The sequence below is a fragment of the Polyodon spathula genome, chromosome 1 (assembly GCF_017654505.1).
Source record: "Polyodon spathula isolate WHYD16114869_AA chromosome 1, ASM1765450v1, whole genome shotgun sequence".
In the NCBI taxonomy this organism is placed as follows: domain Eukaryota; kingdom Metazoa; phylum Chordata; class Actinopteri; order Acipenseriformes; family Polyodontidae; genus Polyodon; species Polyodon spathula.
Genome location: NC_054534.1, coordinates 85,947,657 through 85,974,277, shown reverse-complemented (window position 1 = coordinate 85,974,277; position 26,621 = coordinate 85,947,657). Strand labels below are relative to the sequence as shown.

The 26,621-nt window shown below is 37.8% G+C and overlaps 1 protein-coding gene across 1 annotated transcript in view; it reads right to left on the bottom strand.

Moving 5' to 3' along the window:
* Positions 1–501: 501 nt before the first annotated feature.
* LOC121323626 (ankyrin repeat domain-containing protein 50) overlaps positions 502–26,621 on the bottom strand; it is a 43,691-nt gene continuing 17,571 nt past the window's right edge. The window contains exons 4-5 of the mRNA XM_041264785.1: positions 2,611–6,164; positions 502–2,212 (exon numbers count right to left, since the gene is read on the bottom strand). Coding sequence (XP_041120719.1) covers positions 2,614–6,164 — 3,551 coding nt within the window. The 3' untranslated portion in view covers positions 502–2,212; positions 2,611–2,613. The remainder of the gene's footprint in view (positions 2,213–2,610; positions 6,165–26,621) is intronic.

The following is a 26,621-nucleotide window of genomic DNA, read 5'->3' as shown; positions in this document are numbered from 1 at the left end:
TAGGATTGGAATGTCAGCAGCCAATCAGGATGCAGGAAGTTTCAAAGCCATTATACACACACACACACACACACACACACACATAACATATATACACATATATATATATATATATATATATATATATATATATATATATATATATATATATATATATATAAGAGAGAGAGAGAGAGAGAGAGAGAGAGAGAGAGAGAGAGAGAGAGAGAGAGTCAAATGTGTCTTTCTGTTTATCTATGTATTTAAATGGTTTTGCTGCAGTGAAAATGTGCATCAGTATCAGCAACATTAAATTTAAAGTCCTGTCAGTATACAAACAAATGAATAAAAAGGAGACAGACAAGTTATATGCAGAAAAGCAAATATATGTATTAAGCACTTTAATATGCATAAAGAATTTCAGCTCCATATAATACAAGGAATAAAATAAAAATCTTAAAATGAGAAATTCAATGTACATTATAAGCTATTTACAATGAAATTGTTAAATGCAACTATAACTGCCTAATTGGATGAACAGGCATTTGCACCAAAAAAAAAAAAAAAAGTTAAAAAAAAAAAGTTGGCAAAATGATTATGGATACTGTCTGGGATACGAGGGCAAGAAACTCTTTAAACAAACCCTCTCCTTCCTATTTATAAATCCCATTTGTTGCTGGCTTGCACATCAAAAGCAAAAAACTGAAACGCTTTAGTTAACTGCTTTTATCCAATACTGTTTGATGCAGTGCTATATTTTCTGGTCCTTAATGAAATGTATATATCTTCTTTCCTTAATGAAATGTAGTTCTGTATACATTGTTTTCTGACTGTTATGAACTTTGTGTAATAGTATAAATGAAAGATCTAAAAAAAAAAGTGAATAACCAGCAGAATTGACATTACTAAAAAAACAAACCCATACCCTTAACAAGCCCAGTAAAAACAGATGTTCAAACTCTGAGAGCTCTTCACGCTCCAATTCCAAGCTTTTTCACAAACCCATCCCATGAGGATTTGAAATGCAGCCTCTGAAAACAATATTTTTTCTCTCTGTTTCTTCCTAGACTAACTCATGACCCACATTGGGTTTCCAAAATCTGTTTCAAACCAAATATGACTGCACCCAATGCTCAAACCAGTCTAGAAATCCTAGCCCCTCGTGAAACCAGAGATCTATATACCTTTCCCACAATAGACACTATGTAACCAAAAAGGTTTCTATGTAATCCCAATGATGAGCAAAATCACCCTAAAAAACATAATACTTTAGCAGTATCCTTCTGCATTACAAGGATTCCTGTAGGTTTAGTATTATAAATGCACTGCACGTGTTTCTGTGACAAACCACACATTTTCTGGCACACTACATTTTAAACCAAAATGATTTGAGCCTCAATTCTACCCAGTCTTCCAATTAGTAAATGTCCCACAGGGACAAAGTAAATGCATTTGTTCTTTATGTTTTTAGCTACCCCCTCAGGAGGGTCCAATAATACTATGGTGTTCAAAAAAAAAAAAAAAAGACTGGGATCAAACACAGCCCCCAAATATCTCAGGTATACAATCACTACAGCACCATGGTACAACATATGATATGCAATGCAAGTGGCTTTTCCATAATAAATAGCTTTGATTATACCCAAACTGTAAAATACCATTACTATCAGCATGGGTAACATATAATATACAGGAACCATAGTACATTTACATATTTTGTATTATGAGTGGAATATTATTTACTTCCCATTGCTGAGAACTCCTAAAGGCAAATTATAGATGAAGATAATGTTATATTGTCAAATTCTGGACCTACAATGTATTACGTATTTCAATATATTCTTCTTTCCAACTCCCCAACTCCACCTCCCCCTGAAGTGTATGTTGGTATAAACACAAATCCACATGATGTCTTTCCAATAATGGATCTGTTGGGGAAAAAAACTACTTTATGAAAAGTGCATATTCTGCATATTAAATACATGACACATTAAATAAAAATGATAAAGCGTGCAGGGTTACACTGAAAAGGCCATCACAACTGCAGGCACATAGCAGTATCAGTCAATGTAATCCGTGTGCAGCAATCACATTCTTCTCCAGGCATTTTTAAGAGGTGTCCAAAGCTTACGCTCTGGATTGTGGGGAAAAAATGAATTCCGTTTTCTGCAGATAAGAAGTTCCTTTGGCTCAGTCTTTCCCATTTTTATATGATGGACACTGTTCAAGACATCTGAAATAAAAAGAAAATATTCTACTACAGATTTAGCGTCGCTGTCAATGTCAAATGTCATTTTTTTTTATTTCACTGTACTTGGAAAAGACCAGGGCCAAAGTTTTCCACTCTAAGCAAATTTCCACCGTGGATCACACAAATTATTTATTAATATGTTTTTTGTTAATTATTCCTTTTTAGTAAAATATTTACATTTCTTTCTATAGAAGCATACAAAAATGAGCCAAACAAAATGATAAATGTGCATTAGATTTCTTTTTATGGTATTTATTTCATTGCAGTCAGTGAAGAATGTTGCCTGAACCAGTGAGTCCCATTGAAAGCACTTACTGCATGTACTCACAAAAAGCAGAAACATGCAAGACTATTAAGTCTGACCAGAAATCCAACCTTACCAGCTATAATGGAGTTTCCTTTTTGTAGTTAAAGCTGGGGTCTGTTCCTTCAATCTGAAGTTTAAGAGCTTGTTTAAGGGTTATTTCTGTCTCTCCCACTGGATAACCATCCAATACCTCCTGATGTCCCCTATCTTGTACAGTTCTCGGGACAGAAACTCTTCCAAAGAAAACCTGATTTCCTTGAAGATGGTAGTTTGGGTTGGTCATTATGCCGGTCCTTTTCTTTTCTGCACTGTTTTGTTGCTGAATTAGGAATTGTTGATGTGATCTCCCAACATCTAGCTGAGGTGGTGGAACCACAATTTTACATAGAGGCTCTACTGGAATCTGTTTTATGGTCACTCCCACATTTGATACAGGCTTTGTTACAGCCATTTTCTTGTCGAACTGTGTCATTTCATATTCTAAAACTTGTGGTTGACAGGAACCACTGTTCTTGGACTTCCTTCCTCCTGAACATTCCTTGCTTGAGCCATTTTTCCCAGGTTTACCTCCTTTAGTTGACTTCAGATTGGGCTTTACTTGACTCCATTCAAATTCACAGGAGGGGGTACTAGCATGCTGTCCTATAGACCTAGTTGTCGAAGAGGGTGAAACAATGGACTGTCTGCTTCGGCTACGAGGCAAAGAATGCTGCTGAATTTGTTCAGTAAAAGTCATAGCATGGAAACTGTCAATAGGTACAGTCTGGGCAGTTGCGGTAGAAGATGTTGTTCGCAAGGAAGAGTTTTTTGAACTTTTAAGAGAGTTATTAGAAAGTGAGGACTTTTGCCGATCCACAGTTGAGTCAGGAGATTCTGAAGGAGAGCTGAAGGCATGGACAGGTCCATTTGACATGCCGCGGACTGAAGGCTGCAAATCCCCTATACCTGTGCTGCCAGAGCTGTTGGATTTTATTGTTATTGACTGCATTTTTGATGCAACAGAAAGGGGGGCTTTTTGTTCCATTGTGTGTACAGGAGAAGGACTACAGCCATTCAGACTAGAGGCTCCATACTTTTCAAGGAGTTTAATTATTGAGGAGTGACCCCCTTTTGCTGCAACTCTCATTGCTGTGCGGCCAAATTGATCTGCATGGTTTGGATCAGCACCATGTTCCAACAGTATCTGAACCACATCAAAGTGTCCTTCTTGGGCTGCAATGCCGAGTGCAGTGGCTCCCTGATTACACGTGTGATCAACATGAGTGTCTTTATCAATCAGCAGCTGGACTACCTTGGTGTGTCCTTGCCACGCAGCAGACTGCAAAGCAGAACGTTTCTCGTTATCAGCAGAGTTGACATCGGCATGATAGTTAATCAACAACCGCACCATTTCTAAATGACCTTGCCAGCAGGAAACATGAAGAGCTGTTCTTCCTTCTGTGTCACTTATTTCCACATTTGCTCCATTTTCTAAGAAATATTCTGCCATCGCCAGTTGATTTTCAAGTGCCAAGATGTATAGAGTAGGGCGGCCATCAGCATCTTTACCATCTATATCTGCTCCATGACTAAGAAGCAGTTCAACAATGTCTCTATGACCTTCTAAGGCTGTGACTCTTAATGAATTCCTACCATCGTAGCCTCTTTGATCAACACTGGATTTGTTTTCAAGCAGTATCTGAACACAGTCATAATGACCTTCTTGGGCAGACAATATCAATGGAATTCGACCATCATTATCAACTTCAACACATCGGGCACCTTGTTCAATAAGAGCTTCACACACTAATCTATGCCCTTCAAATGAGGCCATATGCAGTGGAGTCCAGCCAGCATCATCTCTATGATTCTCATCTAATCCTCTGTCCAGTAGAGTCCGTACAACTTCCACATTCCCTTGTGCCGATGCTATACTCAATACAGTTCTTCCTTCACTGTCAATACTATCCACAGCTGCTCCCCAGAACAAGAGGGTGTTTACAACCGAGGCATGGCCCATAGAAGCAGCTGCAAGAAGAGGAGTGCGCCCATTATTGTCTGTATGATCAACATCTGCTCCTCCTTCAAGCAGCAAATCGACTACATCAACATGTCCTTCATAGGCTGCTACCAACAAAGGAGTCATGGCATCCTTGTCACAATGGTCAACTTCTGCTCCCCGGTCAATAAGAAGGCTGACTACAGATGCATGTCCCTTGCTAGCAGGCACACACAGTGCAGCTACTGATAAAGCAGTCCGTCCGTCGACATCTTCATGATTTACCTCGGCTCCATGATCAAGCAGGTGCTCCACAATTTCTCTGTGGCCCATATATGCCGCTGCAATGAGTGCAGTTCTTCCTTCATTATCGGCTTTATTGACTTCTGCTCCATGCTGGAGCAAATTAAGCACAATGTCCTCGTGTCCTCCCCAAGCTGCTGCTCTCAAGGCAGTTCTACTGTCAGCATCAGCACAGTCTACTTTGGCACCAGCATACAAAAGTGCAGATACCACCTCAGAGTGTCCTCCCCAGGCTGCAGACCTCAGTGCTGTCCAACCATCCTGATCTGTGTGATTGATATTTGCCCCATAGCCAATTAAGCAGTTCACCACCTTGGTATGCCCCTGCCTCGCGGCAAGTGTAAGTGCTGTCTGTCCATGACCATCTTCAATCTCCAAACTGGATCCTCTGGAAATGAGCAAGTTAACCACATCAAGATTTCCACTGTATGCAGCATTAGCTAACAAAGTTCTTCCACTGGAGTCATTTTGGTTTACAGAAGCTCCATTATCTAATAAAGTCTTAATGGAGTCTTCCCTTTCCAAGGCCTGCTGTACGATGCAAGATGCACGATCATCTTCACTATTGATTTGAGCACCAGCTTTTACCAACAACTGTAACACTTCTTGTTCTTTTGGAATTGAGGTTGTCAATGAGTCTTTTGTAGGGGTGCCGTTCCACACCATCCACTGTGCTAAGTTACAGGGCTCTAACTGTAAGCTAGAGTTAATCAGGTGCAATGCAAATTCCTGCACCTCCAGTGGTGCAAGTTCCTTGGCTCTGCAAGTGTAACTCATAGCCATCATCCTATGTCCCTCAGCTGCATTACACAAATACTTTTGTGTACAGTGCTTTACATCCAGCAACCACTCTGCAAAACTGTAATGAAAAAGGATTTTTGTGTTCTCAAGGCCATCAACAAGAAGCTTCGACAGAATATCTAGTTTCTTTTGAAATTCCTCCACTGTCAATGACATATTTTTTGTCCATACCGCGTGATAAAGTTCCATGACTGTTAGGGGGCGACACGCTGCCAGAATCACATTCAGGATTGGCTGGACTTTTGCAAACTGTTTTCTCACAAAAAGTCTCTGGCAAAGCCACAGGTAGAGTCCATTTAGCGTCCCTGGGATGTCACGAATCTCTCGCAGCATGATGAAGTTTTCAACAACTCCATCCAGTACTCGTTCCAAGTAGAGGAAGCAACCACTGCTTTTTATGTGGAGCTGATTTAACATCTCTGCAGTTTCTTTTGTGAGGTGTTGCCTCAGAGCTTCTTCTTGATCTAATCGGTGAAGAATATATTGTTGAACATCCTTGACTATATAAGCTTTACGGAGGTCATCAAGGCTGATTTTACGAAAACCTGCAAAAAACAAACAGAAAGACAGGCAGATAAAAATCTGATTGGTATAGTGGTTTTTACACCTAGTCATCAAGTACTCCTAATGATCCAGTTTTTTGTTTTAACAAGGAACTTTAAATATATGCAGTAGATTGTGGAACACAATTTGTTGCATTTAATGTTTCATTAATGTTCTATTTAAAAACACCTTACTTTGAAGTTTTATAAACAGGCAATACAAATGTGAATTATAAATATCACATGAGAGATACTGAAATTGAAGAAGGAATCTATGAAAAAAACCTAGGAGTTTATGTTGACTCAGCAATGTCTTCATCTAGACAATGTGGGGAAACTATAAAAAAGGCCAACAAGATGCTCCGACATATAGTGCAAAGTGTTGAATTTAAATCAAGGGAAGTAATGTTAAAACTGTACAATGCACTAGTAAGACCAAATCTAAAATATTGTGTTCAGTTCTGGTCACCTCGCTACAAAAAGGATATTGCTGCTCAAGAAAGAGTGCAAAGAACAGAGACCAGAATTATTCCAGGTTTAAAAGGCATGTCATATGCAGACAGGCTTAAAGAATTGAATCTATTCAGTCTTGAACAAAGAACACGAACGGCGACATGATTCAAGCATTCAAAATTCTGAAAGGTATTGACAATGTCAACCCATGGGACTTTTTTGACCTGAAAAAAGAAACAAGGACCAGGGGTCACAAATGGAGATTAGATAAAGAGGCATTCAGAACAGAAAATAGGAGGCACTTTTTTACATAGTGAATTGTGAGGGTCTGGAACCAATTCCCCAGTAATGTTTTTGAAGCGGACACCTTGGGATCCTTCAAGAAGCTGCTTGATGAGATTCTGGGATCAATAAGCTACTAATAACCAAATGAGCAAGATGGGCCAAATGGCCTCCGCTCGTTTGTAACCTCTGATGTTATTATGTTCTTATGAATAAACAGCCCCATCCGTCAGTATTCAGATTTCAACGGCTTTAGTGAAAACAGCAGCAAAACACAGTAGGCCTTTCAAACAAGACTCTCAGTTTAGAACTTCCTATGTTTGTTATACTGCGAAAGTAGCAACAATTAAAATATTATGTTACCATAATAAGACATGTTTGACTGATTAGTTTTGCTCCTACTGTACCCAATGCCTGTATTAAATTAGAAATGATCTAAAACCAGTAGTACAATTGTGCTGTAAACCACTGTTTAACTTAAATCTAATTTCTTTAAATAAATATTATATAAGGGTATGCAAAATGTTTTTTTTTGGTTGGACAGTGCATCTCACGCAAATTAAATCTGTTGAGGACTAGATGTCTGTGTCTCCGTAATCCTCTGGGCAAGTACTTAAAACAAATATACACAATCGGTCACGTTCAGTCTTGCGTTAAAAATATGCAGGAAAACTGGGGGTAGCGGTGGTGAATAAGCATTCACAATGCTTACAAATCGTCACTCGGAACTGAAACCTCCCTTCATCTCCCCTGCAATGCCAATCCCACTTAATGATGTTTTATGGCTGTGTTCTCCCTCTGCACGGGATGCGAAGTTTGTGGAAGTGTAAAATAATTTTACAAAAATGTGGAGACTTACAATGGGTTGTGACCCCCCACCCCCTACCACAAAAGAAGACTGAAGAAGTCATTGGCAAAGGAGGTCGGTTGTACTGATGAGATCAAAAAACAGGCCACGTTTTACTAAACATTCTTAAACTAACAAATAAACACGATAATGAACATTATCGTAATATGTTGCTTAAAACATAATAACACAATAGATTTATAATAAAATTGAGTTCTTACCTATAAAGAACAGCAACATGTTTAAAGTTTGGGACTTGCTGTCTGTAGCTTGGATTTATTTACATTATTGTCAGCATATTTTAAGTGATTGGAAGCTGAAATTACTTTTTTAAAACACATTTCTTATACCAATACAGTACTGTTGAGCGACAATTACTTTGCTTGAAAATTAGGCTTTAAATCACTGATAATAGATGCACAGGTGGCGATTCTGTGAGTGCTCCGGGGCTCAAGCACCATGGGGGGAAATAAGGTTCTGCATAGTGCAAATAAATCACCTGTTCTGTCAAATTATATTGTGGATGCTTCACAGTCAGAACGGTTATTGCAGCGTTTAAAAAGTAAAACATTCACTGGCGCTCTGACAAACCCTAAGACGATCCTTCCTATATTTAAATCCATGTATACAAAGACCCCTAGCTTTCTTGAAAATATCTCCGGTTCCCTCATTTTTATATTGTATTTGTTATGCTCTTATTAGTATCCAACCTAGTAGATTCAGCGTCCGTCAGTTCTGGCAGATTCTACTGTACTTGCTAAAGTGGTTTTCTCCCACTGCTAATTTTTTAAAAACACAATTTTTAAAAAAAAATTAGCCACCTACCTAAATCTTTTTTTTTTTTTTTTAATTCAAATATAGAGAGAAATGCAAGGACATCAAAATCAATGTCAAAGTTATTCAAGCACTTTACAAAGCTTGTAAAACGGTGTTGTAATTAACAGCCTGTAGGTAAAGTGTATCTGCAAAGCCAGCTTTCAGTTCTCTAGTATGTCAGATGCATGTTCACCATTTAGGCCTTGCACAATAAATATAATGTGTAACCCATACTGATCATGGGCATCAGTCGACTCGTCAGTGACCACCAACAAGCAACCAGACTGTTTTTACTGAAGAATTTACGTAACTTTTGGTTGTCCAATTTTTCAAGACGGATATTTGCGCAAACAAACGCCTCTATCAGGTCAAAATGTAATGTGTTTCGTGTTTCACGGTTTTCAGTGGACTTTTGGAACACGCAAGTCCCAGTTTTTTGTTTCTTTGCAAGTAAAGCAGTCGCAGTACTGCTCTAGATTTCTACCTTTCTCTTTCGGTGAATACTTGAATCTAAATGCCTGTAAACAGCCGATTCTCAGTAGTGATCTACAGTAACGTAGCAGAATGTACAGAAGAGCTTACCTCCATCGCTGGGTAAAACTCCTGCTGGATACTGCTTTATGCTGCAGACACATTTTTGGCCCTTTTAGAGAAACTTCTTGTTTACAGTGTGTAATATTTTAATTTTTCACCTAGATTGTATATAATCACATGACACATCACTGCACAGCACTATGTTCATGGCGAATAGTACACACAGACACACAGCAGAGCTGTACAGTTTTGTTAATGTGATTTTTCTTTTTGTATAAAATACAAATAATTATGAAAATGTATTTTTATTTCTTAAGAATATTGTAAAAATCGTGGTATTGGAATAATTTCACGATTTTTGCGCAGACCGTGAATTCACGATTTACACACAGGGCCTTAGTAAATGAAAAATAAAATAAACATTTTATTTGTGTCATCAGTGTCAATTTCAGGCGTAGCTTTGTGGTCGGCAAGGTGACAAGTATGAGTAAATTTTTTTCCTCGTCATCCCGTCTGGTGCTGTCAGTTTCTAAGCACACAGTACAGTAATCGCTCAGTAATGAGGTGCAAACAGGTGATTGACCGATCTGTAGGAGCGCTTGCTAAGGTGCCTTTGTAAAAAAGAAAAAAAAAAAAGAAAGAAAAAAAAAACACACACACACACAACACTACATTTCTAGCAGTGTTTATTTTTTGGAAAATAAAATCTAAGTCTACTTTTAGGGACCCCAACTGTTGTTGATTCCAACTTAGGCACTTCACACAAGGACTAGTAAGTTTACATCAGGACTACAAAGTTTCAAAAGGTACTAGTACAAAGGGCAATATTGCTAGTTTCTAACCCTGTAGTTGACTGACCGTACATCAGTGCATATTTTAAAATGCAAGTTTGACAGCATAGACACTCAGAGGAACAGCATTTTTTTTTTTTTTTAAAGGCAGTTATTCCAAGCTAAAACCATTGTGTTCTTAATTCTTGTTAAAACATGCCATTATGTTTTAAACAGTGATTTATTACTAGTTATGAACAATTAAAACTGGAGAAATGTGCCAAACTGACAAAAGGAAAGGTTTACATTGATAAGAGGAAAATGCAAGCCTGTCATAATTTGAAGTATAGAAGAAAAGTTAGAAAACTCAAAAGTAAACAAAACAGCAAAAAAATAAACAAAATCTTTTTTTTGTTGCAAAAAAGACATCAATATACATATGTACAATTTAAAAAAAAAAAACGCTTTCCTGTTCCATGAATTGAATGACAAACGCGTACTGTGACAATACAGAAGTAAGAAAATTACTTTTTTTTAATTTAAGTGCCAAATGGCAAAACATCAACAAAAAAAAAAAATAGTGCTCTTAACAAGAACACTGTCAAGAATGTTGAATGTTGCTCCTGTTTATTAGATTAGTCAGCCTGTCACTGCTACGGTTTAAGGTACCTGAAGACTATGTTAAAACATAATTTGGCAATGGTTGGCATGCAGTGATTGTTATTTCAATGAATACAAATAGATTTTAAAAATGTAGAGGGTAGAAATGGTTTGTTTTGTCATTATTACTTCACTAATGCACTAGGACACAGGAAATGTGAATCTCTTCAGTGTCATAAGGCCTAAGGACAGGCCATTATTTATACATAACTTAACTAAGTTCCCAGGGTCTCTTGCACTGTAGAAACAAGAACTACTGCATTGTTAAAATATTTCTTAAATGTAGTGGAAAGAGAAGTGCTATATTCTCCGATTTAATAAATTCCCTGGCTGTTCAATAAACAATTGTACTCTGAATGCATTTCCTGGCTTCCTACAGTGCCCATGGTTATTATAGAAGTGAATCTAGACTGAACTTCCTAAAGGAAAACCACACAGCCTTTGTGTAGAACTCCACAACAAACTCAGCTTCACAATAAAGATTGTTCAAGGCACTGTATTTTCCACAATTCGTCCTACTTTTACCTTTTCTTTACTCAGTCACACATTGTGCTAATTGACCTTTAGTGAGCATTAAAACAGTGTGGGACAACTTACTGTAGTTGCATGGCTGATTTTGTCAGACAGGGCCCAAAATAATCCTCCAGCTCTCACATAAGTTTTATCACATAACGAAAACTACAGCCTGCTAGTAGAAATGACATTATCAAGTGTCTTTAAGCCTTTGCGGTCCTATGTCGGACCAGGTCCGACATTACAATTTTCCCTTTCCAGTCTGATGTCGGACCCTATCAAAAACCTGTCAATAGCCGAGTGAGACCGATAGAAGCCGAAAATAAAAAAAAAGGGGCATATCTGAGCACGAGAGCTAGCCCCTACACCACAGAGATAAGACGGACACAAACAAAGGAGGTAGCTGCTTCTGCATGCAGCGCTCAAAGAATATCACTGACATTTACAGAGCTTTTTTGAGATGTTATAGTAATAAAATAATGACTTGAATCACATTATTGAGGAGTTTGGTGATAAAATGAGTGAGCAGCAGAGGATCTATCAGTATTATCAGTATATAAAGAGGTATGTGAAAAATACAGCGAACAAGGGGTGGGGCTCAGCTGGAGATGCACTACTGATGTCATTTTGCTATGCAATGCCTTTTAAACCTGTTTTACTCTGAAAAAATTATATATATATATTATATATATATATATATATATATATATATATATATATATATATATATATATATATATATACACACATACACACACACACACTATATATATATATATATATATATATATATATATATATATATATATATATATATATATATATATATATATATATAAAAACAGCGTGTGTAAAATAAACAGCGCATGTGAAAATAAATTGAACCTGAAGTGCCTGACAAGCGCAGAATAAATGGACTGCAAAGGGTTAAATGATACATTTTTCATACCCAGTGCATTTTAATGTGTCACTGTGAATTACAGCTCCTAGCAGACTGCAAGTATTTCAAGTTAGTGACCTAATGGTCCTATACTGTGTAATACTTTTGAAAATCTGGGAAGAGTCCAGGCTGAGCAGGAAACAGTCAAGTTTGGAGGAAAGGGATGGAGGCCACGTAAAGGGATACAAATGTTTTACACTGTATACAGAAGAATATAGGGTTACATTTTGCCCAATCTACTTTTATAATAATTGAAACATAGCTTTCCAGTTACTATTGAGGACATTGTGGTTTGTAATGCGTACTTGGGGAAGACATGAGACTGGATGCAGCTCCAATCCCAACCCTGACACTTGCTTTATTGCCATGACCCTAGCAGACAACTCGCCAAATTTTAGCAGCTGTTTGGCCTACATTTTAGCAGTCTCACTCCTAATTGGATCATTAGCATGTGGATGTTCTGACCTATCTGCTCTGGTGTTTACCTCCCTTTGGCTCCTACTGTTGCCAAGGAAAGACAATGTAAACAAGATGTGATAACTGGTGTACCCTTTTTAAATAAAGTGGTACTTCTCATCTAAAATAGCCTAATTAACCCATATAATTAATCTATTCATAAGGCTTGCTGATTAAGTCACTTTATAAGTTTACCCCAAGCAGCATTATCTTGCCGATAGTACTATTGTTTTAACTTTAGGAGCCAATATAAAAGATTTGTATAATCCAAAGCCACTGTTGGGTATTAAATGGTAGTAACTCGATTAACTTGATATAATAAAACAAAGAGAAGCTTGACAGGCATTCTAATTTCAGCAAATAAATACTTCAGGATTTAAATATTAGTTATATTTAAAATAATTCAGACTTCTGGTTATTCTGAATGTATTTCATGTTTAGACTGAACATGCTTTCTAAATTCAAAAAAATAATACCTATTAAGCAATAACAAAACTAATTACTAGAATGCTTTTGTTGACACAGGAAAGCATTTGTCAAACCTAAAGAAAAAAATACCTCTTGGATAACTTCATTAATAGACATTTCTGGTTTTGTAGAGATATGTAAACTGTGATGTCAATAGCCTCAGATAGAAATGCTGCTTCATTCACTCTAGTTTGGCCTCATTGGGTTGATAGCATGCCATCTAGGGAGTTGCAAGACATTTGCTACTACATTTATTAAATAACAAATTCACCAAAAACATATTGGCAAATGTATGAATTCAGACAGAATAACCCCAGAAGTTAATATATATATATATACACACACACACACACACATTAAGGACTGCACTGCAGACTACTAGAAAGTTGTACAGTAAATGTACAGATGAGCTACTATATTTTTTCAATCAAAATCATGTTGGCTAAAGTATTCTTACAGGCTTCTGCTGGATGTGCCTCTTGGATCCTGATGGACTGCATCCCATTTACTGAGCCTCTATATGAAAAGCAGCTGCTGTACACTATAAAACTGGAAGAGACCAGGGCTAATCTCTGACATGCACACAAGAGAATTCTGCATTTCTTATTTTAATTCACCTTCCACATGATTTCCACATGGTTTTTCTACATGGTGTAGCATAATATTCTACTATCTTCTACCCACAGCAACATGATAGCCACACCGTGACTGGGGTTTTATTTCAACCATAATCCAAAGTGCAAGACGAATGACAAAAAAAAAAAAAAAAAAAAACAATAAACCAAGTTCTTAACTGGAGTTAAGTGCAGACATAAATATTGTCTTGCAGGCTTTCTTGATTAAAAAAAAAAAAAAAAAAAAAAAAAGATATATATTAAATGGCGATATAACAAGATAATTTTTTTTATAACTTTCAAATGGATGAAAATAAGCACTCAAGTACCAGGGCTCTAAACTGGCAAACGGCCAAAATGGCCTTCAGTTCAATATATTTGTAGAGGGCACCAAGGCCACTTAAGTCAATGCCAAAGTGTAGGATAATGTGTAATTTTGCTTAGGATTCATATATAAAGCCTGCAAGGACACAGCTCCCTGCGCTGAAGCCAGGAACTTTTTATTTTTTATTATTTGGCAATTTGAAAGACACAAGAAGCATCCACTGCTGGGATAATGAAGCCTGAAGGAAGGCTACCAGACCTCAGATGGAATTCTGAGCAAACCTCATTACTCATAGAATAATGAGGAAAACCTTTGTATTTATTAGCAACAGAAACTAGCGCTGCATAAAATCTGGAACAAAACAAACAGAAAAACTGTTTTTTTTTTTTTTTTGTTTAAATATTTTTTTTAGTAGTGTATGCCAAACAACAAACTGTCAACTGATTATAGTTTACATTTAACCCAGTGTTACAAATAATGTTTAGACACTTATGAGAAACAGTGTGGTCAATTTCCTTAAAGAAAAAAAAGAAATACAAATATGATTGCAACTGCCTTTACAGTAATGCTACAACTTAGTGAACCAGATGATGCATGCATTTAATGTATAAAAATGAACACCGTACATGTTTGTTTAGTTTTTTGTAACAGGTCATATTCAATTACATTATAAAACCATTTTATACTACACAGTAGATGTAGCATTTGTTTATACATGAAGACTTTCAAGGCTGTCTAGCAGGGAAGTAAAAGTATGCTAAGCAGAAAGTATTAAAAAAAAATCCTCTCTGAACTCATATAATATTACAGCCACAGACTTGCTGGAACAATTTTTAAAAGCCGACAGTCATGCACAGACTTGTCCAATGCTGGCTTTTAAATATCAACTTCAAGAATCTTAAGGCCAAGAAAGTAGCTCCAGCAAGTCCTGATCTCCTGCTTCAGACAAACATATATGTACAGTAGCATAATGTTACAAAGAAATAAATATCTAACTGCCCAAGTGGCTTTCACACACAAGTAGCCTAAATAACCATCATCATAATTTTAATTTGCCCTGATAAAGCCTTCCTTGCAGCAAAACATCTGCTTCAGATTACTACTCGACAAGGGCTGCGGGTCATTTCTAATGTGTATTATAAATCTTTTAATAAAAGAAAGCAAACTATTTTATTAACTTCATACCACTGAAAATTGTCTAAAATTATATAAAAAGCTGCTTTAATGCTGGATAATGATTGTTCCAGTGGGATATCAGTCCTCTTCACAAAACAATCACTGCAGTACTGACCAGACAGCAATTGGTTACAATAAATGTATCAAAGTTATTTTTGTGAAACTGTTGAACTACACTTTTTGTGCCTCCTGGGGATATGCTAGCCCTCTGGTACACCGAGGGCAAATTAGCTTAAAGATCTGTGTTTAATCTGCTTTAAAGCACACACCTGTGAACACAAGACGATGGCTGATAACAGTTCACGTTATTTCATGCTGCCTATTACAGGTTACACAGGTTTAAAAAAAAAAAAAAAAAAAAAAAAAACTGCTGTTGTAGGTTCTTGTATTATAGGAATTTTCCCCCTTTTAAGTAAAAACAGGCTTATGAACAAAATGAAAAATGCATTTTTCATCTTGTTATTCCCTCTCTGACAAATCTCACCTCACTGGCCTAGGCGGGGGCACTACTGTGATTCCTAATTCTGTGCTTGCTTCCTCAGTTCTTTCTTTGCCAGCATTTTCTTCATTGAGCATTTCACCATCAAGCTCCCCTGTCCCATGTCCCTCACCCTTGCTGTTATCTACCATCCACATAAGAGTAACTCTGCTTTTATTGCAAAGTTTTCAGAATTCCACTCCCTCGTCTGCACTTCTACCGACAAAATCCTAATCCTAGGTGACTTCAACATTAATGTTAACTCCCCCCCCCTCCATCTCCTGTTCATCCTCCTCTCTTACCTGTCATGATTTCTCCTCTTTCTTTCTGAACAAAATTGACATCTAATCGATGCTCTCCTGTAACAAACCCGGTTTACTACTTGACCATGCTGACTCTCCTCCGGTTGCCCTTCCTGTCCTCTCCTCTCTCCATTGCTGATGTCTCCGGCTTACAGTTGAAACCAACTACTGCCACTTCCCCCTTGGATCCCTGGCCGACTAACCTCGTCGTCTCTGTGGTTTTGAGCTTGCTCTCCACCTGTCCCTGTACTCTGGCTCAGTTCCTGCTGCCCTTAAGCTTGCTCAAGTTACACCGGTACTCAAAAAACGTTCCCTCGACCCGGCTGACCCTTTTCTCTCCAACATCTCCAAAGGGCTGTAGCCAGTCAGCTGATGAAACATCTCACAGATAACAATGAATCTCTAGTCTGGCTTGCGGCTGCATCACAGTACTGAAACGGCACTGCTCCAGATTGTAAATGATCTCATGCTGGTGCTTCCTCTGTGACCTAACAGTCGATTTTGACACCATAGATCATGGCATTCTTCTTGACTGCCTTCAGAAGTATGCTGGGATCTCTGGAACCTGTCTCTCCTCGATATCCTCTTACCTATCTGGACGCATGCAGTCTGTTGTCTATGCTGGATGCAGTGGTGTTGCAAACCCAGTCATTTGTGGTGTCCCCCAAGGATCTGTCCTTGGGCCCCTGCTCTTCAATATCTACATTCCCTGAGATCACCTCATCCACCAAGACAGCCTCATATTTCACTCCTATGCTGACAACACCCAGCTCTACTTAAAACTTGACCCAAGAAGCCCTTCTGCCATGGACCGGCTCTCTGCTTGCATTCAAGACATCAAGACATCGAGGCACCCCATCGCTCGCCTTAAGTCAGCTCTCAAGACTCACTTGTTTTCTCTTGCTTTCAATGCTCTTTAAGCCTGATATCTATTATTAGTTGCTGTGTTGTTAGTACTATTTCATGTATTATGCATTTTTCACTATTTTATTATGCATTGTTTTTTACTGTATATCATGAATTATGCATTTCTCTATTTAAAGTATTATGGATTTTCTTGTTACTGCATCTTGTAAAGTGCTTTGTGATGGTGGTCCACTATGAAAGGCGCTATATAAAATAAAGTTTGATTGATTGATTGATTTTTTAAAGCCTTGCAAGGTCAATGGCAGGTCAACAGTAACAAACACCTGCACTTACAATTTCTAAAGGTGTGATTTTGAATAACACCAAGGGTTGATTAAAGAGCAAAGTGCTTGAATTTCAAGCATAAGAGTGGAAGAAGATTGAATAGTAAAACTGATTTCCCTACATTATCCAGACGAGCGAGCTGTTGTCACATTTGTGTTAACACTAATTTTAAAGCACCCTTAAGCGTCTCTAAAAAAGCTGATTAAATCCCTTCCCCTCCCAACGGACGCAGAAAAAGTTTTTCAAAAGTACCAGGCTTGATAAACAGGAAATACTAACAATAATGTACTAAGATGCTGTATATTGGTTTACAGAAACATACAGGCTTCTAAAGCCTTCCACAGTGCTGAGTTTTTGGCATTGACTTGCCATTTTAGTCATTTTTTTTTTTTTTAATATCAACTTCCTGCCCTCCATATCCTGGTAAGTTTAAAGCAGTTCAGGGATTCTGCAGCCTCTTTTAAAAACATACTCGAGGAAGAAAAATTAATGACTTGTCATTAACCACAGAGGAGTGCATATTCTTTCAGCATTTTGTCTAAAGGAGTATGGGGTACTATCCCTGAAGAAGCCCATTAAAGATAAAACTCACGTAGTCAAACATCCGGCAAGTGTCTTATCAGTGTACGGAATCTTAGCATGTATGTTTCTGTGTTTGTGAATTAATGGATGAGGAGCAGAGGAGAAAGCCAACAATCACTTTCTTATTTGGGCACATCTTTCCAAAATGCTGGCACCACTTCTCAAGTTAAGCAATCTTACAGGACTCAAAAGTCACCTTTATGTAAATCACCATTAAATCATGAGTGGAAAGATAAGATTGTTATCAACTGGCACCAGTAATATCTCCTGAGACTATTCTGAAAGATCTCCAAGGTAGAACACTCAAGTGCTATGTAAGACATCTACAAAGAAAAAACATATAATTTTCATAAATTTCATGTGAAAGGATCTAAATCCAGCCCAGAACTCTGTCACTATTAATAAATCCAATGTCAAAACATTGTACAGGGGCACATTAATACCCCCAACACAGAACAAAAAAAAAGACCCTGCAGCTGACAGATGGAAAAATAAATAAACAGCCTGAACCCATTTATTGCTGTATTTATGTTGTCAGTAAGCCAGACTTTTAAGCTCTCTGCAAGTCTGTGTGTTTGCCAAAAACAGAAAATGAAAATATCAGGAATGTTTTGACCTTTGCCAACCACCTACAGTTTTAAGTGGTATATAGCCATCTATAGACAAAGATTAGTTTTAAATCCTGGCTTAAGGCAGACAGCCTTATTCAAGTATGTTTTTTATTGTATTTTATTGCAACAATAAATTCACTTAGAAGTTGTTTATAAGTCATTTATAGACTTATAGAACGGCCTAATGCAAATGTGGCTTACAGTCAGTGAAGTGTACCATAGTAATAAAATCTTGTACAGTAATCTGTCGTATATCCAACTGCGGTTGGACCACAGTAAATAATTGTTACACACCTGTAACAATTACTATATTCTCACAATTACTGTAAAAAACGTTGTATAAGTCGATTTCACTTGCACCGGTGTGTGTAATTTTAAACTACTGTACTAGTGCCAGAATGGAATTACTACAACCATGGTTATTATTCCTGAAATATGGTTACAAACTTAACTGTCAACCCGATTATTTTTTCAGGATCTACGGCATTCAGGTCATGTTGCTAGATACAACACAAAACCACTGTTCAATTAAAAATTGTAATGTGTTCCTCTCAATACCCTTAGTCATTCTGAATGTTAAACTCAAGCTTTCAGACTCTTGATTGACCTCTCGACCCAGATGCGTGCATACATATAGAAAAAAAAAATGGTTAAAGTTAGCAATCTTTGGAATATAAAAACATCACAGCTATACTGCTTCACTATTAACACAATGGCTGTCAGCTTCTATGAATTTCCTTATTCCCACCCTCCAAGCCATTGATTTGTCAACATTCAGACTGAACCCGCCCCTGGCATCCGTCGCAAAAAACTATTGGTTAGAAAGCAGAGTAAACTTATCAAGTCTTCTGTTCGTTGTAACTGCAGTGCTATAATAATGCAGGTGACTGAGACAAGATAAAGTAAGACAGTCAGACAAAAAAATGAAAATGCTACACAAAAGATTTGAAATTGCATGAAACGCATGTCATTCGCAATGCTAAAAAAAACAGTATGTGACTAGAAACAAAACAAAGATAAACTTAAAATGGCGAAAGCAAAACGAGCCAATAGAGGAGGTACGTGTTTATGGCCCCAATTTGTTTGAATGGAGTACTTTGAACGACTTTAAACTGTAATTTGTACTACATGTCAGTGCAACATAGTGGTACGCTTGTAGGTTTAATACAACTGCACTGCATCATATGCAACACAAATATTTTGTTTATTGTTTATTATATTGTTTTTTTGCTTTTTTATTGATGCATACATCACTGTTTAATACTTTTCTTTCAAACTGAAATTAATACAACAAATATATCACTGTTGCGCGATGACGAGAAGCAATCCCTGCCCGTTTCCCATCCCACACCCGGGGAGTGTTGGCACCCCCCTTGGGGTCCCCAGCAAAGTTCGGTCTCTTTGCACAGCCTGGACGCGAACTGGCGGCGTCCAAGCTATATGACATCCTGCGCTCCTAGTTATTACTTTTGAAATTTAGAAATTTTGAAAAACCGAATGGTATCTAACAGTTTAACTAAAAATGAAAAACACTACTATTATTAATGGAATAACAGGTTGCAAACAAGGGTTATTTAGAAAATAAATAAAAATACACAGGTTTAGTTATCTATGCTGAGCATGTAGGGAAAAAAATATTGTAAAAAAAAAAAAAAAAAAAAGAATTTTAACCTTTAGCAGTCCATTTATTCAGCGCTTGTCAGGTACGTAAGGTTGAATTTACTTTCATAAGCGCTGTTTATTTTACACGCGCTGTTTAAAATAATTTATTTTCAGAGTAAAACAGGTTTAAAAGGCAGTGTATGACAAAAGGACAGCAGTAATGCATCTCCAGCCAAACCCCACCCCTTGTTCGCTGTATTTTTCACACACCTCTTTATAGATGTGCATACTGATAAATCCTCTCCTGATCACTCATTTTATCACCAAATGCCTCAATAATGTGATCCAAGTCATTATATTATTACTATAACGTCTCAAAAATCTCTGCAAAGGTCCATGACATTTTCTGAGCACTGGATGCAGAAGCAGCTATCTCCTTTGTGTGTGTCCATGTTATCTCTGTGGTGCATAGGGCTATCAGACGCATCACCCCCCCCCCCCCCCCCCTTTTGTTTTTTGGCTTCATTCGGCTCCTATCGGTCTCACTCAGCCATTGAAAGGTTTTCTCAGCTTTTTCGGGTGAAAAAACAACTGCACACATTTCTATTAACATGTGAAATCTTAACTTGAATAAGCAATGTCACTGAAATGCATCTGTATAAAACAACTCCCAAATGAAATTGACATAAACAGTAGGTGTAGCAGTGTCACCTTCAAGAAAACAGCTATTGTATAAAATGTGTCTTACAGCAATACTGGCTTTCAGTTGCTAATAAATAACACATTTTGTTTTTCGTCTTTTGAAAAGCTGTGGAGCAAAGCAGTGGGTTATTATAAGCTATTATATGGTGTTGCTTTAATAATAGTAGGGTCTTCGTCTATGCTTATTCTTTCAGCTGGAAAAAGCTAAGGCACAAAGAGGTGAAGTAATATTCCTAGGACAAGACATTGAGTCAATGGATGACCTGTTATTTTAACTCTTTCTAAACCATTAGACTGTGCTGCCCCTCTTTTAGCCCAAGGCCCAGTTCCTAAATTGGCAGTTTGTACTCTCTTGAAATCTGTTGTACTTGAAAAACAAGTTTGATGGCTGTTTCATTTTCCTGCTGATGACAACAGTAAAACTGACTACACCTGAGAAGTTCAGATTGAGCTCAGCATAGGCCTCTGCAATCCTGCTCATGATCCTGTAACTGTCAACCAAAATTAAAAAATAAATAAAGCAAAAAATCATATGTATGTTTGTTTTATTTTATATCCTACAACACTATGGATTGGAGTTTAACCCTTTGCGCTCCATTTATTCAGAACCTGTCAGGCACGCTATTTATTTTACACACACTGTTTAAAATATATATTTTTTCCAATAAAACCGGTTTAAAGGGCATTGCAATGCTAAGCGACATCAGTACTGCAACTATAGCCATGCCCCACCCCATGTTTGCTGTATTTTTTACAACCTCTTTATAGACGTGCATACTGATAAATCCTCTCCTGATCACTCGTTTTATCACCAAAGTCCTCAATAATGCGATCCGAAAAGCTCTGCAAATGTCCATGATATTACTTGAGCGCTGGATGCGGAAGCAGCTACCTCCTTTGTTTATGTTTGCTTATCTCTATATGGCGCAGCTGCTTGGGCTATTGCTCACACTGACCTTTTTCTTCGTTTTCATTCGACTCCTATCAGTCTCACTTGGCCATTGAATGGTTTTCTTGGCTTTTTCCGGAGAAAAAATAACTAGAGACCGGTGCTTTACGTCTTTTCGATGATGGCGGACAGGGTCAGACATTGGACTGGAAAGGGAAAATCGTAATGTCGGACCTGGTCCGATATTGGACCGCAAAGGGTTAATAGGGCTTTGTTTTGATTTGATTTTCTTCTTACACTAAAGTCTGTATTTTATAAAATTGTTCTTTTTTGTCAGTAAAACACAGTTTATGTATGCAGCATGTCAACAGTTTTAATTTAGAAAACTTTCTAACTGCATTAGCGGAGAAACTCAACCACTTTCTTACGAAATGTCTGTGGGAATAACATCTTGGACTAAAAACAGATTTTTCTAAAACAACCATTTTAAGCAGTTTTTCTATTCAGGTTATTTTGATAATTCACATACAATGCTTTGTATTCACCCCCTACCAATAATGTCACATTTTGTTGAATTACAAATAATGTACGCCTTTTTTCAAACTAACTTGTTTTATTCAAAGCTGTGGTGGTTAAACTAAACACTGTTATATGAGGAGGGGGTTTAATGTCAGCAAAACTTGCAAAGAAAATGTACAAAATGAAATTTACTGGTTGCATAAGTATTCACCCACTTTGTGCTGAGAACAAGTTTGGGAATCCCAATGATAATTACGGAAATTCCACAGTTTTACCATGATAGCCTTCTTGAATCAAAACCAGCCTTTTCTTAAATATCCAATAAGGTTTATATTAACTAATTCCATGTCTTTTGAAACAAAATGATGTATAAATTAGATAAACAATAATTAAGATTCAGGGTATGTGAAAAAGTAAGTGAACCCCTGGTTTTATCAGCTCAATTAAGGGGATAATTAGAATCAGGTGTTTAAATAATTAGGTAGATCTTCAGGGGTGGGTTTGGGAGGCCCCACCCTATATAAAGATCAGAAACTTTTTGAGTTTGGTCTTCACCATACAGGTGTGTGGAAACACGTCATGCCACGATCAAAAGAAATCCTCAGAACCTCAGAAAAACAGTTATTGATGCTCATCAGTCCAGAAAGGGTTACAAAACCATTTCTAAAGGATTTGGGCTCCACCAATCCACTGTCAGACAGTCTACAAATGGAGAAAGTTCAAGACCATAGTCACTCTAACGGGGAGTGGTCATCGTACCAAAATCTCTCCAGGAGCAAACATGAAAATCATCAAAGAAGTCACAAAGAACCCCAGAGTAACATCCAAGGATCTGCAGGCCACTCTTGCCTTGGCTAATGTGAGTGTTCATGACTCAACTATCAGAAAAAGACTGAACAAGAATGGTGTTCATGGAAGAATAGCCAGGAGTAAACCACTGCTCTCTAAAAAGAACATTGTAGCCCATCTGAAGTTCACCAAAGAGCACATAGATGATCCACAAGACTTCTAGAACAATGTTCTTTGGACAGACGAGTCAAAGGTAGAACTTTTTGGCCTCAATGAGAAACGTTATGCTTGGCAAAAAACAAACACTGCGTTCGAACAGAAGAACCTCATCCCAACTGTGGCACAACCATGAATTCCGCATTGTAAGAAAAGTTTCTAGAGGAGAATGTCAGGCCATCCGTCCAGAGCTGAAGCTGAACCGAAAGTGGGTCATGCAGCAAGACAATGGCTGCAGAAGAAGAAATTCTGAGTTTTAGAATGACCTAGTCAAAGTCCAGACCTAAACCCCATCGAAATGTTGTGGCAGGACCTGAAGCAAGCTGTCCATGCAAGGAAGCCCTCAAATGGCACCAAGTTGAAGCAATTCTGTAAGGACGAATGGGTCAAAACTCCTCAAAACTGATGTAAGAGACTAACCAACAGTTACAGGAAACGCTTAGTTAAAGTCATTGCTGCTCAAGTGGGTGCCACCAGTTACTGAATGTAAAGGTTCACATATGTTTTCACACATGGATATTGAATGTTGAATCATTTGTGGATAAATAAATGTTGAAAAAGTATTTTGTTTTTTGTGTCATTTGTTTAATCAGGTTATCTTTATCTATTATTAGGACTTTGAAATATGTGAAAATCCTAAGGGGTTCACAAACATTTTCTTGGCACCAAGTCAGTACTTGGTAGAAGCACCTTTTGCAGCAATTACTGCTGTGAGTCTTTTTGGCTAGGTCTCTACTAGCTTTGTACATTCTTCATGGGAAAATTGCTCCAGTTCTAATAAGTTTATTGGGGATTGCTGTTGGACTTCAATCGTCAAGTCTTGCGAGAATTTTTCGACTGGATTCAAGTCAGGACTTTGACTGGGCCACTCAAAAACATTAATTATCTTGTTCAACCACGCCACTCTGGCTTTTGCTTTGTGCTTTGGATCACTGTCCTGCTGAAATGAGAATTTCCTCCCCAGTTTCAGAGTCTTGGCTGACTCAAGGATTTGCCTGTGCTTTGCACAATCTATTCTCCCCTCTATCCTGATAAGCTTCACAGTCCCTGCTTCAGAAAAGCATCCCCATAACATGATGCTGCCACCACCATGCTTGACAGTTGGGATGGTGTTAACTGGGTGATGTGCCATGTAGGGCTTGCGCCAGACGTATCGCTTGGAATTTAGACGAAAAAGTTACATTTTTTTCTCGTCTGACCATAAAATCATTTTCCACATGTCTGCAGTATCATCTACATGCTTTTTCGCACTCAGTAAGTGCTTTAAGAAGAGGATTTTTGAGTAATGGCTTCTTTCTTGTCTCTTGTCCATACAGGCCAGCTTTGTGTAGGGACCAGCTTATTGTTGATGTGTGAACATTGACTCTCATCTCAGACAACTTTGCAGATCTCACAAGGTCTTTGTTGGCTTTGTTTGCAGTGACATCCCAAACCAGCTTCCTGCTTGCCCGGCTGCTCAGTTTGGGAGGGCGACCTGATCTGGGTAGTGTCTGGGTGGTATGATGCATCTTCCACTTCTTAATAACGGACTTCACTGTCCTGAGAGGGAAAATCAGCGCCTTTAAAATGTTCTTGTACCCACCTCCTGCTCTGTGCCTCTCTACCACTTTATCCCTGACTTGTTTCGAAAGCTCCTTGGTCTTCATTTGTTGGATCACTAGGTGAGATGCAGCTTGAAAGTCTTTATACACCCAAGGGAAATTATCTACAAGTTAAACCACTTTGAGTACACAGGCTGAAACCATTTCATTAATGTTGTGACTACTCAAACAAATAATTTGCACCTGAACTGATTTAGGGCTGCAGTACCAAGGGGTGGAATACTTATGCAACTCAGATCAATATGTTTTTCTCTGTAAATCTTACTGATTTATATTCTACATGCTTTTTTTAACTTTATCAATGTGGAGTAGTTTGTGTAGATTCTACATGCAAAGTCTAATTTGAAAGCGTTGAGGAGTACGCTGAGGTGCCAACAAAATGTGAAAACTTTGCAGGGGGTGAATACTTCTGCAAAACACTGAATTTCAAGATAAATACATACATACATATATAAAGCACCAGTCAAAAGTTTGAGTTCACTTTGTGGAAACTAGGTTTTTTTCATAATTGAAAAGTTTTACATCGTATACATTTCTGTAAATACTTGAAAATGAAAACACGTTACAATATACAAAACAAAACATAAGGAGTATCAAAGCAATGTTCAAGAAAATTGAAAATTGTCTCTAAATCTTGGATTCCTCAAAATAGCCACCCTTTGCCTTAATAACAGCCTCACAAACACGAGGCATTCGGTTAACAAGTTTCAGCAGGAAATCACCCGACATGTCTTCCCAGCTATTCTGCAGCAATTCCCAGAGATGTAGGGCACTTGTGGATAGCTTTGCTTTGACTCTTCTGTCCAGTTTGTCCCATACAAGTTCTATGGGATTGAGGTCTGGAGACTGGACAGGCCAGGTCATTAGATTGAGTTGTCCTTCACTTTCCTTCTTCGCCAGATAGTTCTTGCACAACTTTGAGGTGTGTTTCGGGTCATTATCTTGCTGAAGAATGAAGGACTGCCCAACTAGCCGTAATCCTGATGGAATGGCATGCCTCTGAAGTATGCTATGATAGCCATGCTGGTTGAGCTTGCCATGGATGTGGTAAAGATCACCAACTCTGTCACCAGCAAAGCAACCCCAGACCATGACACTGCCTCCTCCATGCTTGACAGTGGGAACCACACATGCAGAACTCATGCGCTCACCCTCTCTGCATCTTACAAATACTCTGCGGTTGGACCCAAATATTTCAAATTTTGACTCATTGGTCCATAAGACCAACTTCCACACCTCAAATGTTCAGTTTCTGTGTTTTTTGGCACAGGCAAGTCTCTTCCTCTTATTCTGCACTCTTAACAATGGTTTCTTTGCAGCAATTCTTCCAGTTAGGCCAGCTTCACGCAATCTCATCTGAACAGTTGATGTTGAAACATTTGTACTTCTAGTAGCATTTAACTGAGCATGTATTTCCGGGGCAGTTAAATCGCCGGTTTCGCAGACTTCTGACTCAAATGAATTTGTTCTCTTGGCCTGCCTGACCTTGTTCTGTCCTCATGAGTGCCAGTTTCTTCAAATCGTTTGATGGTCTTGGCCACAGTAGTTACAGACACTTGCAAAGTTCTTGCGATTTGTTTTAAAGATTGACGTTCATTTCTTAAAGTAATTACAGTCTTTTTTCTTTGCTTAACTGAGCATATTTTGCCATTTTCTGCTCCCTTACATTCAGGAATGACAGACTTGTGCCTATGCTACCTATATTTATAGTAATCATGGACCCTCACCTGTTAACAATAATTGGTGACAAAAGGTTAATTAGGTAACATGCTAGTTAACTCAGATAACATCTAAAAAAGACACTTTTATACTTAGGCTGACAGTTTGAGTTATATACCTACTATACCAAAACAGAAAAATAGATTGTAGTGTTAAGCTGGTTTTATGTTTCTTATTATTACAGTATAAGACCACTGAGAATTAAGTACTTTGAAGGCAAACAGTAAATTAGGCAGCAACAATGTACTCTTCTTTTAACTTCTACTTTATTGAACATTATAAAATGGCTTGGATAAATTAAGTGCTGTGATTGGCTGAACAAGATCATTTGACCGTGCAGTAATAGTTGTATACTTACCAAACGCCTATGACATTAGACCAACTTACTTACCTGATCTATTAATA